The sequence below is a fragment of the Oncorhynchus keta genome, chromosome 28 (assembly GCF_023373465.1).
Source record: "Oncorhynchus keta strain PuntledgeMale-10-30-2019 chromosome 28, Oket_V2, whole genome shotgun sequence".
Taxonomy (NCBI): domain Eukaryota; kingdom Metazoa; phylum Chordata; class Actinopteri; order Salmoniformes; family Salmonidae; genus Oncorhynchus; species Oncorhynchus keta.
In genome coordinates this window covers 68,536,092-68,553,386 of record NC_068448.1, presented here as the reverse complement: position 1 = coordinate 68,553,386, position 17,295 = coordinate 68,536,092, and the positions used below count along the sequence as shown (strand labels likewise).

The window sequence follows — 17,295 nt, the reverse complement described above, 5'->3', positions numbered from 1 at the left end:
GGGGGGCGACATTTCACTCAAATATTGGATATTTTCTCAGAGCATATCCTGCAACTGATGAGACTAAATTGAGAACGGTCACAAAAGTAATTTTTAAATGAATAAAATACTTTATTGCATGGTATACCCTAATGTTACACTCTGTATACTATGTGCTATTGATCTCACAATATTGACTGCCATTTTGAAGATGACAGACACCTTCCCCTTATGAGTTCTAAAGTTGTTTAGTGCTGTATTTTAAACTCATATATTTAATCCAAATAAACCAGAAAGAGATCATGTATTTCTTGTAAGTCTTCCTTTGCAGCTTTGTCCTTGTACAGAGAGGAAATTGAGATACTTACTACCTGTAGATGTGTAATTGTGAACAAAATTATTTCAGAAATCTAACGAACCATATAACAAACAAAGCATGTTAAACTTCAATGAGATGTAATATAACAGCTAGGTTGGTAATGCTATGTGGTGGGAGGTTTGAAACCCCATGCTGTTTGCAAATAGGATACCTGTACTTTCCTTAAAATGGATAATAAATTCTTTAAAATCAATTTTCATGTCATCCGATTCATCTCATCCGAGGAACCTTTTCTCCAAGTGGAACTTCCATCAGTTTCTGTAAAGAAAGAGTCAATTACACTTTCACACAATCTGAACCACAACAAAAACACTACATCAAAATGAACATAGAAACGATTTAGTGCAAACTTCCAGTGAGGACACAAGCCTAACTGAGTGATGACTGACCTTCAGCAGTCGAGCCTTGTACACCCTGTCGTCCTCCCCCTCCCCTTGTTGCTCCTCCACCTGGTACCTCTTGCAGGCAACTGTCACCTCTTGTTGGTCGTAGAGAATAGCGGGGTCCAGGGTGTGTCCGTTGATGAGACTAACCAGATACTCTCTGTAGTGTTTACTACAATGGAACACACAGAGACAGACAGAGTGAGAACAGCCTAACAGCCAGAAAAGGTGGTTTAAAATTGATTATAGCCTGGGTGGTTCGAGCCCTGAAAGCTGTTTGACTGACAGCCGTGATATATCAGACCGTATACCACTGGTATGACAAAACATTACATTTTACTGCTCCAATTACATTGGTAACCAGTTTATAATAGCAATAAGGCACCTCAGGGGTTCGTGGCATATGGCCAATATACCACAGCTAAGGGCTGTATCCAGGCACTCCGCATTGCGTCATGCATAAGAACAGCCCTTAGCCGTGGTATATTGGCCATATACCACACCTCCTCAGGCCTTACTGCATAAATATCATTTCATGACATATCTTCAATAGGGGAGAGTGGGGTAAGTTGAGCCACCCTTATTTCTAAGAAACCATACACAAAATATATAATTTGGCCAAATATTTAGGAAGAGGTCATCATTTCATGGAGTCTGTGAAGGAAGAAATCACATGGAAAAAGTGGACCGCAAGGGAGGTCCAAAAAATTGATTTTCACCAAGTCAAATTAGTTTATTGTGTTAGAGGTTTCATGATGCTTGTATCTAAACCAAAGTAGGTCATTTTAAGATGGTTCTATACATCAGTTGTGTCTCTATGAGCTTCAGTATTGGGTCCTAAACCTAGCATGAAAATGCATCCTTGTAGCTGTGTGGGATTATATCGTCAAAATGTTTGCCACGGGGTAAATTGAGCCAATGGTTGAACCAACGGCAAGTTGACGTTTTCTTCCAAGGAATAATGCAAGGCAAAGTGTTTGTTAGGTGTTAAACCTGTTAAAAGATGATTCAAATTATTAAAAGACAAAAAAGCGATTGTGATTGTGTTGAATTGTGTTTGGGAAATGAAGATACATGGTTTTGAAAAGGTAGTGGTGATATTTCATTCAGTATAGACGTTTGTAGGCGACTTAACAAGACCTGGGGTAAGTTGTGCCAAGAGGCAACTTTTTTTGGACAAATCATTTTATTTATTTTTTTTACCACTATTTCTCCCCAATTGGTAGTTACAGTCTTGTCCCATCGCTGCAACTCCCGTACGAACTTGGGAGAGGCGAAGGTCGAGAGCCGTGTGTCTTCCGAAAGACGACCCCGCCAAGCCGCACTGCTTCTTGACACAATGCTCACTTAACCCGGAAGCCAGCCACACCAATGTGTCGGAGGAAACACCGTACACCTGACGACCGTGTCAGTGTGCATTGTGCCCGGCCCACCACAGGAGTCGATAGAGTGCAATGGGACAAGGACAACCTAGCCAGCCAAACCTGGACGACACTGGGCCAATTGTGCGCCGTCTCATGGGTCTCCCGGTCGCAGCCGGCTGCAACACAGCCTGGGATCGAACCAGGATCTGTAGTGATGCAGCTAGCACTGTAGTGCCTTAGACGGCTGCACCCCTCAGGAGGCTTTTTTGGACAATTCTGATTATTTCCAGGGATACACAACATTCTGAAATATATGTAGATATCTTTATTAGAAAGAATTCTGTATTTCCCTTGAACCCCCTGAATGTAAAAAATGGCTCAATTTACCCCACTCTCCTCTACAATTAAATACAATTCAATTGTGTGTTTGTGTGTGTGTGCGTGTGGGTGTAGTGCACAAACAAACAATGAGGTATTTTCAACTATGTGTGTGTGTGTGACTCACTTGCAGAGTCCAGCTTGTCCTGGCTGAGTTTGGACTCCACAGGGTGAGTCAATCTGCTGACCCCCCTCGTCCTTCTGCTCCATCACTCCACACGCGTCTGAGTCACACAGAAAGGAGTCAGACAGAAAGAGAAAATCAAAGTATGGGCAGAAAGAGAGAAAAAAATAGAGTAAAGTTCTCACAGATCTGGGATCTAAGAGAGGATAAACAAGAGGTCACTCTCACCAGTCTGTGTCCCATTAGGGGGGTCTGTGTTGAACTCAACAGCATTCCTCTATGGACAAAATACAAACAACTCAGCTCAGAAACACAACATTGAAATGACAACCCTTTAACGTTACCAGAACATTCCCAAAACATTCCCCCTGAAATATTCCCAGAACATTCCCTCTGTAACATTCCCAGAACATTCCCTCTAACGTTCCCAGAACATTCCCTCTAACGTTCCCAGAACATTCCCTCTAACGTTCCCAGAACATTCCCTCTAACGTTCCCAGAACATTCCCTCTAACGTTCCCAGAACATTCCCTCTAACGTTCCCAGAACATTCCATCTAACGTTCCCAGAACATTCCCTCTAACGTTTACCCCCTGTAACATTCCCAGGACATTCCCCCCTGTAACATTCCCAGAACATTCCCAGGACATTCCCCCCTGTAACGTTCCCAGAACATTCCCAGGACATTCCCCCTGAAATATTCCCAGAACATTCCCTCTGTAACGTTCCCAGAACATTATCTCTGTAATGTTCCCAGAACATTCCCCCTGTAACATTCCCAGAACATTCCCAGGACATTCCCCCCTGTAACGTTCCCAGAACATTCCCAGGACATTCCCCCCTGTAATGTTCCCAGAACATCCCTCATCTCTGTACCTGCAGCAGGGCCTGTAGTCTGGCAGGTTCCCAGTCCCTGAGGTAGAAGAGACAGTCTCGTGGGTGATGAGCATGGAGACCTGTGATCTTACACTGGACAGTTTTACAAGCCGTCTGAGAGAGAGGGAGGGGGAGGGAAATGGGTGAAGAAGGGAAAGTGAAAAAGGAAGCAGACATGAGGATGGGAATGTATGATAAGAAAGCCCTGGGGGAAAGGGAGATCCTTCTCTCTGACTGAATCCATTTAGTGACAAATATGGTACTCCATGCAGTCCCTTTTATGTGACTTACAGTGTGGAAGGGATTGTTGCAGCCGCTGCAGAACTGGTATCTGCATTGGGAGCAGCTGAAGTGCATGCAGCCACCTTTGGTCAAGGCATACTGGAACCTGCAGTGAGGACAGGCTACGTAGAGAGATGAGAAGGGCCTCATCATTCATTGTGTTACAACAATTATGATGATGGTGATGAGATGGCATTGTGTGCCAGGAGTCAAGAGTCTCAAAGTAGAAGTGCTGATCTAGGATCAGGCCCTATCTGTCCAGATAATCGTATTTATCATTATCTAAATGACTTAAATGTAAATGTAATTATCTAAAAAATGAAATCTGATCGTATATCAGCAATCATACTCTTTGTGAATATGGACCAATAACTGCACAATGTCTAGGCTGACTGACTCACTGATGCCGTTGTCCCGCAGGAACCCGGCCAGTCCCTGTCTCTGGTAGTCAGGGTCATTCTCTCTCTTCCACAACTGGAACTGCTCACAGGATACATCCTGGTGCTGAGCTTCCCACTGACACAGAGAGAGGGGGGGAGAGAGAGAGAGAGAGAGAGAGAGAGAGAGAGAGAGAGAGAGAGAGAGAGAGAGAGAGAGAGAGAGAGAGAGAGAGAGAGAGAGAGAGAGAGAGAGAGAGAGAGAGAGAGAGAGAGAGAGAGAGAGAGAGAGAGAGAGAGAGAGAGAGAGAGAGAGAGAGAGAGAGAGAGAGAGAGAGAGAGAGAGAGGAGAGAGGGATAGAAAGAGGAGGGAGGGATAGAGAGAGAGGAGGGATAGAGAGAGAGAGAGAGGAGGGAGGGATAGAGAGAGGGGAGAGAGAGGATAGAGAGATAGATAGAGGATAGAGAGGGATAGAGAGAGAGGGAGGGTGATAGAGAGAGAGGGATAGAGAGAGGGAGGGGATAGAGAGAGAGGGAGGGGGATAGAGGGGGGGGAGGGAATAGAGAGAGAGAGAGGGAGATGGGGATAGAGAGAGAGAGGGAGAGGGGGATAGAGATAGAGAGAGAGAGAGAGGGAGGGAGGGATAGAGAGAGAGAGGGAGGGATAGAGAGAGGGAGAGATAGAGGGAGAGATAGAGAGAGGGAGGGAGGGATAGAGAGGGAGGGATAGAGGGAGGGAGAGAGAGAGTGAGGGAGGGATAGAAAGAGTGAGGGAGGGATAGAGAGAGGGAGGGATAGAGAGAGAGGGATAGAGAGAGGGAGAGATAGAGGGGGGGATAGAGAGAGAGGGATAGAGGGAGGGAGGGATAGAGAGAGAGGGAGGGTGATAGAGAGAGAGGGATAGATAGAGAGAGATTGAGGGAGGGATAGAGAGAGAGAGGGAGGGAGGGAGGGACAGAGTGAGGGATAGAGGGAGGCAGAGATAGAGGGAGGGAGGGAGGGAGAGAAAGAGAGAGAGAGGGAGGGAGAGATAGATATAGATAGAGGGAGAGAGAGATAAAGAGAGAGATATAGGGAGAGCGAGAGAGATAGAGAAAGAGAGACAGGCATCATTATTTGGGTCCCACATACACGTGGCTATGAAATGACACTACATGGTAGGCAAGGTAACAACAGGTAACTTTTGTACTTACAGGCTTTTTGCATTGGTTACAAAAGCTCTTCATACATGTGGGGCAGGTGACTTTGAATTGGTTTCCATCATAGATAAAGCCAAAGGTGCACTGAGAAGGGAAGAGGAGGGAGGAGAGAGGAGAGAGTGGTGAGAGTGGGGGCAGGCAGCCTGTTCCCCTGAGCGCTGAAGACATGGATGTCGATTAAGGCAGCCCCCCCCGCACCTCTCTGATGCAGAAGACACATTCCAGTTGAATACGTTCAGGTTGGACAACTGACTAGAAATCCCCCTTTCCCTGAATGAAAAGGGGAATACAGTAGAGACGTAACTGTTGATGTGATGTTGCTGGTTAGAAACCCACTCACGTGACAACACCACAGGAACATGGGGTCCTTCATCAGAGCATGTTCCATCAGCTTCTTGTGGAAGAGCTCGTACACCTCACGATCCAGACAGTCTCTCAGCTAAACACACGACATCAATAACAATGTTATAAACATGAAACACAACCAGCAGCAGCTCATGATCGTCCCATTTCAATCTACCTATAGCCCTCCAAGGGACGCAAAATTGTAGACGTTTTCCAAAAATGCTCAAATTGGAATTTCTGAAAAAAGAAAACAGGTAACTGCTAACTGGATCTCTCACTTCTATCTCCATATCTTCCATTCCAAATCAAGTTGATTCTTCTTCATCTTCTCACCTGAATGTCCAGAGTAAAGAAGTAGCTGTCCAGGTGCTCAGGGTCGTTGATGTCTGGTCCTGCACACACAGGACACACCATGTCTCTGATGTGTTTGTCTCTCACAGCGATGGTGAAGTGCTGTGTGAAACACTCGTGGCACACCGAGCACTGACACGAGGTCAGGGACTGCATCTGAGATGTACAGAGAATATATAGCATTAATCCAATAACTCACATACCGGTATTAACATCTTATAGGAAATTATATCTGAGAGAGGAGGGCACCAAAGTGAAAGTTACAGTATGTCAAAGTTACAGTATGTCAAAGAATGTACTAAAGAATGACAAAACAACACGCAGTGCAATGTAGCTACACCATTCTGCAAACTCTACCAAACCCCCAGCAGCCCACCTTGCTGTGGGGGAAGATGCTGAGGCAGCAGGGGCACTCGTTGTTGAGGAGGCGGCGGAGGAACTCCCTGTCCTGGGACTCTCTGACGGCCTGGATGACGTCCTCCAGGGAGTACTGGGCATCAGGCTCCTGGAGTAGAGACAGGGCCAGCTCACAGCGCCCCCAGCTGGGCAGCTCGTACAACGCCAGCAGGCGCCTGCACATCCTCTGAGAGGACAGTGGAGGGTAATGATGATGATGATGATGATGATGAACAACAATCAGATGATTTGTGTTATCTATGGCCTTGGAAAATGCAGTTTAGTTGACTTGTGCATGCTCTCTCTCTGTCTCTCTCAGACACACACTCTCTGCAGTACCTGCTTGTCAGGGTTCTTGGCATCAATGGGGGCCTCTGGCTGGTCGCTCCAGATGCGCTGGTGGAAGGGCTCCAGGAGGGGCCGCTGCAGCAGGGACAGAGCCCCCCGCACCTCTCCTCCACTCAGACGCAGAGCCTCTTCACACTGCGATGCCTCCCGGAAGCCCAGAGAACGCAGCTCCCGCATCTACACAGTCAGAGTGGAAACAGCTCTTCTATATCTCTTAGTATTACTGCATTGTTGAGGGGCTTGCAAGTACGCATTTCACTGGACGTTTACACCTGCTGTATCCTGTGCACGTAACAAATAAACGTTGGTTTGGTGCAGGTAGCCTAGCGGTTAAGATCGCTGGGCCATTAACTAAATGGTCGCTGGTTTGAATCCCTGAGGCGACTAGATTCAACATTTGTTGATGTGCCCATGAGCAAGGCATTTAAACCTAATTGCTCCTCTAAGTCTCTTTGGATAAGAGCCTCTGCTACCTGACAAAAAAATGTAACTTCAGTATACTTTGCATATAGGCTTAATTGTGACACAGACCAGCTCAGTAAGTAGCCTCGCACGAGTTGGAATGGCTCATAGGAGCACGAGACAATCTGTGTCAAGCAGAGTCACCTCTGGTCCCATTTTTACAGTCTTTGGTATGACTCGGCCTGGAATCAAACTCCCAACCTTCCAACCTCAGGGCTGACAATCTAACCACAAGGCCACAGATGGGTCTAGTGAACGCTTGGTTATTTGAGTGGATATCTAAAGTGATTAGCAATATCAGTTTTGAGTGACCATTAGGGTCAGGTGAACTGTCTGGTTCTCACCTTGGCCTGTCTGTCTCGGAGCAGCTGACGGACTGCTCTCTCAGTGTCGCCTCCTGCTGCCAGCCATGCCTGCTTGGCCTCAACCCTGGACAGCTGCACTCCCTCACCCAGCAGCACACTGGGACTCTGTTGCTCTGTCGACCCCTTATCTGTGTTATCCTGCGGCCCAGAAACCCTTGCTTTGAAGTTCTGCAAAGCTGCCGAAGCTGCCATGGCACAGATCTCATCCAGTAGGTGAGGCAGCTCTGATTTCAGCCAATCACAGGGGTTGACGTTGCTGCCCCTGGAAACGCAGAGGGCGGCGTAAACCTCCTCAGGGCCCACTCCCTTCTTCTCTCCCTTCTGAGGAAGAACATCAATTTAGAAGTTAGAATAATACCAGTTAATGTGGTTTTAATTCACATTTAGAGTCAGTTCAAAAGCCACCTACTCGTATTTGATGGACAAGCTTCAGTCCTTCGTCCCTCATCAGGTTCTGCCTCTTAATGTCGATGTTTCCCCTGGAAGAGATCTCCGGAGGGACCTGGGGCATCACAGGAGGCGGGACAAAGTCTTTGACTGGAGACTGCAGGAGGAGGGACTTGGGACTGGTGACTGGAGGATCTTTGCACGGCAGGTTGCACATCTCACAAACCACTGCAGGAGGAGAGTTCACATAGGTGCAGAACTGACACATCCACTACAGAGAGAGAGAGAAATAGTATGGGAGAGAGGCAGGGACGGGGAGAGATTGTGAAAGATTCAAACCAAAAAGATACGCTTGAATGATTACATCTCACAGAACATTCCAACTCTAGAGAGTATTTAAACCACTGGGGAGGGGGGTGTAACCTTTGTTTCCTTGTCTGCCGTGGGTCCTGGCGTGGGGAGTACTGGAGTACTGGGGAGTACTGGCGTGATAGAGGGACGGGTGGCCAGACGGGGGCGCTCACACACCTCACACAGTATACTGCTGCCTTGGTTCACCACCGTACAGCTCTTACACTGCCACTCTATGAAAGAGGTCAGAGAGGGTAGATAAACAGACAGCCTTATATTGATCTTAGCTTCTAGTAATGTGTGATTATTATTCCTGATATAGAGGCACAGGTGACGTGAACACCTCAAACAGGACAGGACAGGTGACTGATGTGTTGTTCAAATGAACGTCACATGAAAACTACTCAACAGTTGAGACGTGTATATGAATGTGACCTGGGTTGGGTGGCGGCTGCCCCGGGTCCTCCAGATCTATAAGGGAAGCGATGGCCAGACGGGGTCGTTCACAGGTCACACACAGCGCGGCTTTCACCTCGTTGACTGTAGTGCACTGAGCACACTCCCATGAGGAAAGAGAGAGGCTAGAAAAGAGAAGAAACACAAGTGCTGCGCTAGGTTGGGATACTAGGTGTGTCCTGTGTACCACATGAGTTCAATATTTTCAACTTGTGCATTGCAAAACGGTGCACTGGTACAAACGGAGGTTCATAAAAGGCAGTGCGCCCTGATAGTTTTCAGGAAACCAGCCAACAGAATGACGTGCAAAATGAATATCCACAGAACTGTTCTGTGCGTAATTTAGCGTGCCATCATGCAGGACTAGTGATTTGAAATCAGTAGCCTACTCTATATGGGAACAACCAGTTCAATTTATTGATGTCGCTCGAGATGAATGTGCCAGAAGGTTAGAAACAAACTAGATGAATTCCTGTAATGCGGCCTTGTGTGCAGCCGATGAAACCAGTTAGGTCCATATGAGAATAACTTTCATCTGTTTTAATTATTAGCTTTGGTTGAACAGGTCAATAATGATCTTCTCCATGCTGCAAACTGTACTGCAGCCTTGCGAAGCAGATGTGCATCGAGTATGGAAAATATGGTCTAGACATCTGGCAAAAACAACATAGGGCAAAACGCGTTTGGTGGACATATGGTGGAAGAAGTGAGTGATCAGGTTTGTGTGTGTATGTGTGCATGTGTGTGTAGAGTTGATTATAACACATCCTAATTTCTAACCTAAAAGCTCTTGTTAGTTTGGCGGGAGTAACCAGTGTCCTGTTGTGACCCCCGCGGTCAGGGTGAGAATGGTACAGTCTGTCACATTCCAGACACAGCCTCTGAGAACAGGTGGAGCAAGGGGCGTAGACTTGGGACATACCACAGATGGTACAGGTCTCTAAGGGGGGGTTTAAAGATGATAAGTGTTAGTTTACATATTCATGGGTAAGAATATTTAAATAAATATTGGATTAAAAGTGAGATTTGAGCTGAAATGGTCAAAGCTATGACCCATATCTTACCCTGTATTCTATCTCTCCTGTGATTGGCTCTGGACGGGTGGCGGTGGTAGATGAGGTCACATGACTGACAGAAAGGAAGAGAACCACAGGGTGGGCAGAGGAGAGAGGGAGTGGCACCGCACAGATTACACCCCCCTTCTGAGAGAGAGTGAGAGAGAGAGAGAGAGAGAGAGAGAGAGAGAGAGAGAGAGAGAGAGAGAGAGAGAGAGAGAGAGAGAGAGAGAGAGAGAGAGAGAGAGAGAGAGAGAGAGAGAGAGAGAGAGAGAGAGAGAGAGAGAGAGAGAGAGAGAGAGAGAGAGAGAGAGAGAGAGAGAGAGAGAGAGAGAGAGAGGGAGAGAGGGAGAGAAGCGCAATAAGCAATACGCAATAACTTTGTCATCCAATGACAGTACAACAGACAGGCAGATGACATATGCCAGTGGGGTTGGAAGTGGGCAGGTTGCCAGGTAACAGACAGGTAAACTCGTACAGAGAGTGGGTGTCTGTCTCACCTGTGGGAGTGGTCGGGGCGTGTCTTAGTCCAGGACTAGCAGCCGGTTTGGGTGGAGGAGATAGCGGCTGAAGGTCTTTCCCCCTGTCCCCATGCTCCTCTCCTGGTGGGATGACCACTGCATCAGACATCAGCTCTGGTTTCTCCTGAAGAGAGCAGAATAGACCTAATTACAACAGTAATCATAGAAACAGGTAGAAGTAGAAACAGACAAACCGATTAACCACTAGACTGTACGTTGTTACACAGACCTGATTTGTCTTCGGGAGACTAAGGGATGGGATTATATTGCTGTAGATTTCTGGGTGAGCATGTGTACCCTGACAGACAACAACAACACAGTAACACATAAGAGTTAGCAAGAGATCAAACATGGAGACTCATCTTTGTGGTTATCCTCAAATTGAGAATTAGAACAATTTAAACATTTTAATTAGATAATAACACTCTTAGACTCTCATATGAACGTTCACCTTGATAAGCATGTCCAGTTCCATGCGCAGGGTCATGACCTCAATGGTCACTGCAGCAACCTTCCCAACGTCTGGATCTGTGACATCGTCGGGGAAGCTGAGGCCGTCTGGCTGTTGATTGGTGTAACCGTAGAGAAACAGGACTGACCTGCCACCCTGTAGAAAAGATAGCAGACAGTAGAATAAACCACCGTTGACTCAAATGAGTAAAAAAGTCAACTGTCACGTTCTGACCTTTATTTCCTTTGTTTTGTCATTATTTAGTATAGTCAGGGCGTGAGTTGGGGTAGGCAGTCTATGTTTGTTTTTATATGATTTGGGTATTTCTATTTCTTTCGGCCTAGTATGGTTCTCAATCAGAGGCAGGTGTCATTAGTTGTCTCTGATTGAGAATCATACTTAGGTAGCCTGGGTTTCAATGTGTTTGTGGGTGATTGTTCCTGTCTCTGTGTTTGCACCAGATAGGGCTGTTTTAGGTTTTCATGTTTCTTGTTTTGTCAGTCTGTTCATGTATAGTTGTCTTTATTAAAGAACCATGAATAGAAACCACGCCGCGTTTTGGTCCGCCTCTCCTTCAACTCAAGAAAACCGTTACAGAATCACCCACCACAACAGGACCAAGCGGCGTGGTAACGGGCAACAGCGGCACAAAGAGGAATGGACTTGGGACGATGTATTGGACGGCAAGGGTTGCTACACCTGGGAGGAGATCCTGGCGGGAAGGGATCGCCTTCCATGGGAACAGGTGGAGGCAGCTAGGAGAGAAGAGGCAGCCGGAGAGAGGAGCCGGCGATATGAGGGAACACGGCTGGCCAGGAAGCACGAGAGGCAACCCCAAAAATGTATTGGAGGGGGGCACACAGGAGGTGTGGCGAAGCCAGGTAGGAGACCTGAGCTAACTTCCTGTGCTTAGCGGAGGGCGAGAGAGACCGGGCAGGCACCGTGTTATGCGGTGGAGCACACGGTGTCCCCAGTGCGGGTGCATAGCCCGGTGCGGTACATTCCAGCTCCGCGTATCGGCCGGACTAGAGTGGGCATCGAGCCAAGTGCCATGAAGCCGGCTCTATGCATCTGGTCTCCAGTGCGTCTCCTTGGGCCGGCTTACAGGCACCAGCCTTGCGCACGGTGTCCCCAGTTTGCCTGCATAGCCCAGTGCGGGCTACTCCACCTCGCCGCACTGGCAGGGCGATCGGGACCATTCAACCGGGTAAGGTTGGGCAGGCTCGGTGCTCAAGAGCTCCAGTGCGCCTGCACGGTCCGGTCTAATCCGGTACCACGTCCACGCACCAGCCCTCCGGTGGCAGCTCCCCGCACCAGGCTTCCTGGGCGTGTCCTCGGCCCAGTACCACCAGTGCCAGCACCACGCATCAGGCCTACAGTGCGCCTCGCCTGTCCAGCGCTGCCGGAATCTCCCGCCTCTCCGGCGCTGCTAGAGCCTTCCTCCTCTCCAGCGCAGCCGGAGTCTCCCACCTGTTCGGCGCTGCCAGAGATCCCGCCCCTCATTCCAGAGGCGCCAGAGCCCCTCATTCCAAAGGCGCCAGAGCTCCTCAGTCCAACGCTGCCAGAGCTTTCCTCTCCAGCGTTGCCGGAGCTTCCCGTCTGCCCAGCGCCATCAGAGTCGCCAGTCTGCCCAGCGCCATCTGAGCTTCCCGTCTGCTCAGCACCGCCAGTGCCGCCAGTCTGCCCAGTGCCGCCAGTCTGCCCAGCGCCGCCAGTCTGCAAGGAGCCGCCAGTGCCGCCAGTCTGCAAGGAGCCGCCAGTCTGCAAGGAGCCGCCAGTCTGCAAGGAGCCGCCAGTCAGCCAGGGGCCGCCAGCGCCGCCAGTCAGCCAGGGGCCACCAGTGCCGCCAGTCAGCCAGGGGCCACCAGTGCCGCCAGTCAGCCAGGGGCCACCAGTGCCGCCAGTCTGCCCAGTGCCGCCAGTCTGCCCAGCGCCGCCAGTCTGCAAGGAGCCGCCAGTGCCGCCAGTCTGCAAGGAGCCGCCAGTCTGCAAGGAGCCGCTAGTCAGCCAGGGGCCGCCAGCGCCGCCAGTCAGCCAGGGGCCACCGGTGCCGCCAGTCAGCCAGGGGCCACCGGTGCCGCCAGTCAGCCAGGGGCCACCAGTGCCGCCAGTCAGCCAGGGGCCACCAGTGCCGCCAGTCAGCAAGGGGCCGCCAGTGCCGCCAGTCAGCCAGGGGCCGCCAGTCAGCCAAAGTCAGCCAGGGGCCGCCAGTCAGCCAGGGGCCGCAAGAGCCCCTCAGCCCAGAGGCGCCGGAGCCCCTCAGCCCAGAGGCGCCAGAAACCCTCAGCCCAGAGGCGCCAGAGCACCTCAGCCCAAAGGCGCAAGAGCCCCTCAACCCAGAGGCGCCAGAGCCCCTCAGCCCAGAGGCGCCAGAGCCCCTCAGCCCAGAGCTTCCGCCCCTCAGCCCAGAGCTTCCGCCCCTCAGCCCAGAGCTTCCGCCCCTCTGTCCAGAGCTTCCGCCCCTCTGTCCCGAGCTGCCCCTCAGTCCAGTGGGGTCATTTAGTAGGGACACCGTGGTTAGGAGGCCACGGAAGCGGACAAGAAGGCGGACTAAGACGATGGTGAAGCTGGGTCCGCGTCCTGCGCCAGAGCTGCCACCGCGGACAGACGCCCACCCAGACCCTCCCCTATAGGTTAAGGTTTTCCGGCCGGAGTCCGCACCTTTGGGGGGGTGCTGTCACGTTCTGACCTTTATTTCCTTTGTTTTGTCATTATTTAGTATGGTCAGGGTGTGAGTTGAGGTGGGCAGTATATGTTTGTTTTTCTATGATTTGGGTATTTCTATGTTTCGGCCTAGTATGGTTCTCAATCAGAGGCAGGTGTCATTAGTTGTCTCTGATTGAGAATCATACTTAGGTAGCCTGGGTTTCACTGTGTTTGTGGGTGATTGTTCCTGTCTCTGTGTTTGCACCAGATAGGGCTGTTTTAGGTGTTCACATTTCTTGTTTTGTTAGTCTGTTCATGTATAGTTGTCTTTATTAAAGACCAATGAATAGAAACCACGCTGCGTTTGGGTCCGCCTCCTTCAGCTCAAGAAAACCATTACAACCCACTGCTCTAGGTCTATGTCTTTGTCTATGACCCATAAGGCACTTTAAACATTGCTCATTGATCCACTCCCTATTTGAACAATCTGACTATTTGTAGTGAAAACAATAGACCCTAATCTGTCCTATGCACAAGGAAGTCAATAATGATCCTGTAATAATAAGAAAAGGGCAGTAAGTTCCTGATAGGAACTTAGGAACTGTGTTAACTAACCTCCAGACGAGCTTCAATGCCATACAACTCTCCTTCCGTTGCCTCCAACTGCTCTTAAATACAAGTAAAACTAAATGCATGCTCTTCAACCGATCACTGCCCGCACCTTTTCGCCCGTCCAGAATCACTACACTGGACGGTTCTGACTTACAATATGTGGACAACTACAAATACCTAGGTGTCTGGTTAGACTGTAAACTCTCCTTCCAGACTCATTTTAAGCATCTCCTATCCAAAATTAAATCTAGAATCGGCTTCCTATTTCGCAACAAAGCATCCTTCACTCATGCTGCCAAACATACCCTTGTAAAACTGACCATCCTACCGATCCTTGACTTTGGTGATGGCATTTATAAAATAGCCTCCAACACTACTCAGCAAATTGGATGCAGTCTATCACAGTGCCATCCGTTTCATCACCAAAGCCCCATATACTACCCACCACTGCGACCTGTAAGCTCTCGTTGGCTGGCCCTCGCTTCATATTCGTCGCCAAACCCACTGGCTCCAGGTCATCTATAAGTCTTTGCTAGGTAAAGCCCCGCCTTATCTCAGCTCACTGGTCACCATAGCAGCACCCATCCGTAGCACGTGCTCCAGCAGGTATATTTCACTGGTCACCCCCAAAGCCAATTCCTCCTTTGGCTGCCTTTCCTTACAGTTCTCTGTTGCCAATGACTGGAACCAATTTCAAAAATTACTGAAGCTGGAGACTCATATCTCCCTCACTAACTTTAAGCATCAGCTATCAGAGCAGCTTACAGATCATTGCACCTGTACATAGCCCATCTGTAAATAGCCCACCCAACTACCTCATCCCCATATTGTTATTTATTTTGTTTTATTTTGCTCCTTTGCACCACAATTTCTCTACTTGCACATTAATTTTCTGCACATCTATCACTCCAGTGTTTATTAGCGAAATTGTAATTATTTCGCCACTACAGCCTATTTATTGCCTTACCTCCCTAATCTTACTTAATTTGCACACACTGTATATAGACTTTTCTATTGTGTTATTGACTGTACGTTTGTTTGTTCCATGTGTAACTTTGTGTTGTTTTTGTCACACTGCTTCGCTTTATCTTGGCCGGGTCGCCGTTGTAAATGAGAACCTGTTCTCAACTGGCCTACCTGGTTAAATACAGGTGAGAAAAAAAAGAAAATAATTGGGTTTAAAGAGGCCTGTCTCCCTCCTTTACCTTGATGGCGTCCACGGTAGCCCTGAAGACTGGGTTGTTGTGCTTGACGCTGCGCCAGTACCTGGGCCTGCTGGGGCTGGTCAGGTTACAGCCATACTTTTCCAGGATGCTCAAGGCTTTAAACAACCGTCCAACAGACTCTAGGACCTGATGGAGGGAGGAGAGGTGGGGGAGGGAGGAGAGGTGGGGGAGAGGGGATCAGGAGGGCAGAGGGGTTAACAAGAATATCTGAAGGTGCAAGGCGTACAGACAAAAATACATTTAGGGGGCAACTGGATTGGACTGAATATAAAACCTCACCTCCTCCCTGCTCTGCCCTGCTATGTTCTGTGTCACCATGGTCTGTGCTGTGATGTGGTGAAACTTATCAGACAGGGACAGGGGAACATTGGCCATGAACTGGACATCAGTCTTCAATGCCTGGGCAGAGCCTGAATAGGACAGGAGGGACTCAGCTCTCCTCCGCACCTCCTCGAAAGGGACAGGCTGGGTACTCATCATGCACACACTGGGGGGATAGAGATATAAAATGACAGTAGGTCAACTCAGGGATGGGACTGTTGACTGATGTGCAGTAGGTAGGCCTACCGTCATTTCTTATGTATCTGGGTGTACCGTCTCGCTACTCTGTCTACTGTGAACATGGATATCTCCAAGGTAGCTCAAATGGTAGAGCGCTCGCCAAGGTAACGTTTCTAATATAAGTAGTTCTGTCTGGATAACAACTTCTGCTAAATGGCTCAAATGTTAAATGTAAGTACATTGAAGTTTCAACTTTTATCTCAAAATGACACGTGACACTAGATAGCTGTAAACTTTACAGTTAGCTAGCTGTAGTAGTGCATGTTCTGAAATTGAAGTGGCACATTGAGCTGGCTGGCAAGTCTATTTGTAATTATGCTCTAGCTAATGTATGACTGGCTAGCAAGGCGAAATCGAAAGTTTATGATGAGAGCCAGATCAGTGCCACTTTACCTTTATCTTCTGCGTTTCCAGATGTATTTCGTGATCCAAGTCCTTTATGAATCCAACTGACTGTTATATCAAGGCAAAATCTAGCTACATTTCTAGTATCACGTCGGTCTTCTGAAGCATGTCTTCAAAAGCACAGCTAGTCACAACAACAGTGAAAATGTAGTTGACGCGGAAGTTGTTATCGAGAGGGGCGATGTAGAATAAACCTTGATGTACACTACTACCCTCTAGCGGTATTATAAATAATAACAGTTACTGTAGTTACATTGTTATTATTACATTGTTATAAATCAATCACTCACTCAATCATGAAAGCCACAAACTGCAGTTCACGTGTCTTCTTGGAACTGACCACAGAACACTGTGTTGGAAACATTACTTTTCATGGTTGGATTGCTTTCATTCATTATTCATAGTATTAGAAATAATGTAAATACCAGTTCAACTCTTCTGTGTGTAAGCTTTTTTAATCATCTAAGCACAACATTTGCCCAATGTACAACGTTCAAAGATTGTACTTTCTCTGTTTTACCACTAGAGGAGGCAACTGCTATTTTAATCATTACAGTTTTTTCCAACTGCTTACACAAGTTTTCAAAACGGTCTCCTTTTTTTCAAAACTCTACACACATTTCCCAAAACTGCACACACAAAATGCAAAATGCCTCACATCTCCTTCACAATGTAACATTGCATTCAAAATGCCATAAACACATGTCAGAATGAAGCATTTGCATCAAATGGCAAACACTGCTTTGTTAACACTGTTGTTGTAAATCTAAAGCTCTTTGGTCTTTCATAGGCTTATATCTACATTTCAATACAATGTTCTACAGTGAAAGTAATCTGCTGAGAGGGGTAACAAGTACACTGTAAACACCAATGCAATGTAGAAACAGAAAATATTTATTAGGCCAAACATTACTGTTGTATACAGTAGCATACAACAAAACCATAAACATATGTAAACCAAAAGTATATTCTTTAGAATACAGTAAAGAACACAGTATGTGTTCAGCATAGGAACT

The 17,295-nt window shown here is 48.0% G+C and overlaps 1 protein-coding gene across 2 annotated transcripts; it reads right to left on the bottom strand.

The window, feature by feature from the left end:
* Nucleotides 1-87: 87 nt before the first annotated feature.
* LOC118373172 (E3 ubiquitin-protein ligase RNF31-like) lies at nucleotides 88-16,447 on the bottom strand. 2 transcript variants are annotated; one of them, XM_052483732.1, is made up of 24 exons: nucleotides 16,268-16,447; nucleotides 15,593-15,800; nucleotides 15,293-15,439; nucleotides 10,830-10,985; nucleotides 10,608-10,676; nucleotides 10,358-10,502; nucleotides 9,867-10,004; nucleotides 9,583-9,742; nucleotides 8,782-8,927; nucleotides 8,419-8,579; nucleotides 8,018-8,266; nucleotides 7,588-7,929; nucleotides 6,773-6,958; nucleotides 6,414-6,620; nucleotides 6,020-6,193; nucleotides 5,682-5,780; nucleotides 5,336-5,425; nucleotides 4,167-4,281; nucleotides 3,775-3,887; nucleotides 3,484-3,597; nucleotides 2,836-2,884; nucleotides 2,611-2,707; nucleotides 748-913; nucleotides 88-616 (listed from the first exon to the last, which is right to left on the bottom strand). In XM_052483732.1, the coding sequence occupies exons 2-24, from the start codon at nucleotides 15,791-15,793 to the stop codon at nucleotides 569-571; spliced, it is 3,372 nt and encodes a 1,123-aa protein (XP_052339692.1). In that variant the 5' UTR covers nucleotides 15,794-15,800; nucleotides 16,268-16,447; the 3' UTR covers nucleotides 88-568. The 2 variants fall into 2 exon arrangements, with proteins under 2 accessions (XP_052339692.1, XP_052339693.1); XM_052483733.1 differs by having other exon boundaries at nucleotides 9,867-10,001.
* Between the last annotated feature and the right edge of the window lie 848 nt (nucleotides 16,448-17,295).

What these genes read in the sequence shown, in the direction of transcription:
- LOC118373172 (XM_052483732.1), bottom strand. Translation starts at nt 15,793, where the DNA reads ATGATGAGTACCCAGCCTGTCCCTTTCGAGGAGGTGCGGAGGAGAGCT. An exon ending in AGCTTGTCCATCAAATACGA is followed by an intron (nt 7,930 to 8,017) that starts GTAGGTGGCTTT and finishes GTTCTTCCTCAG; the next exon opens with AAGGGAGAGAAGAAGGGAGT. An exon ending in ACAAGGCTCGACTGCTGAAG is followed by an intron (nt 617 to 747) that starts GTCAGTCATCAC and finishes CTTTCTTTACAG; the next exon opens with AAACTGATGGAAGTTCCACT.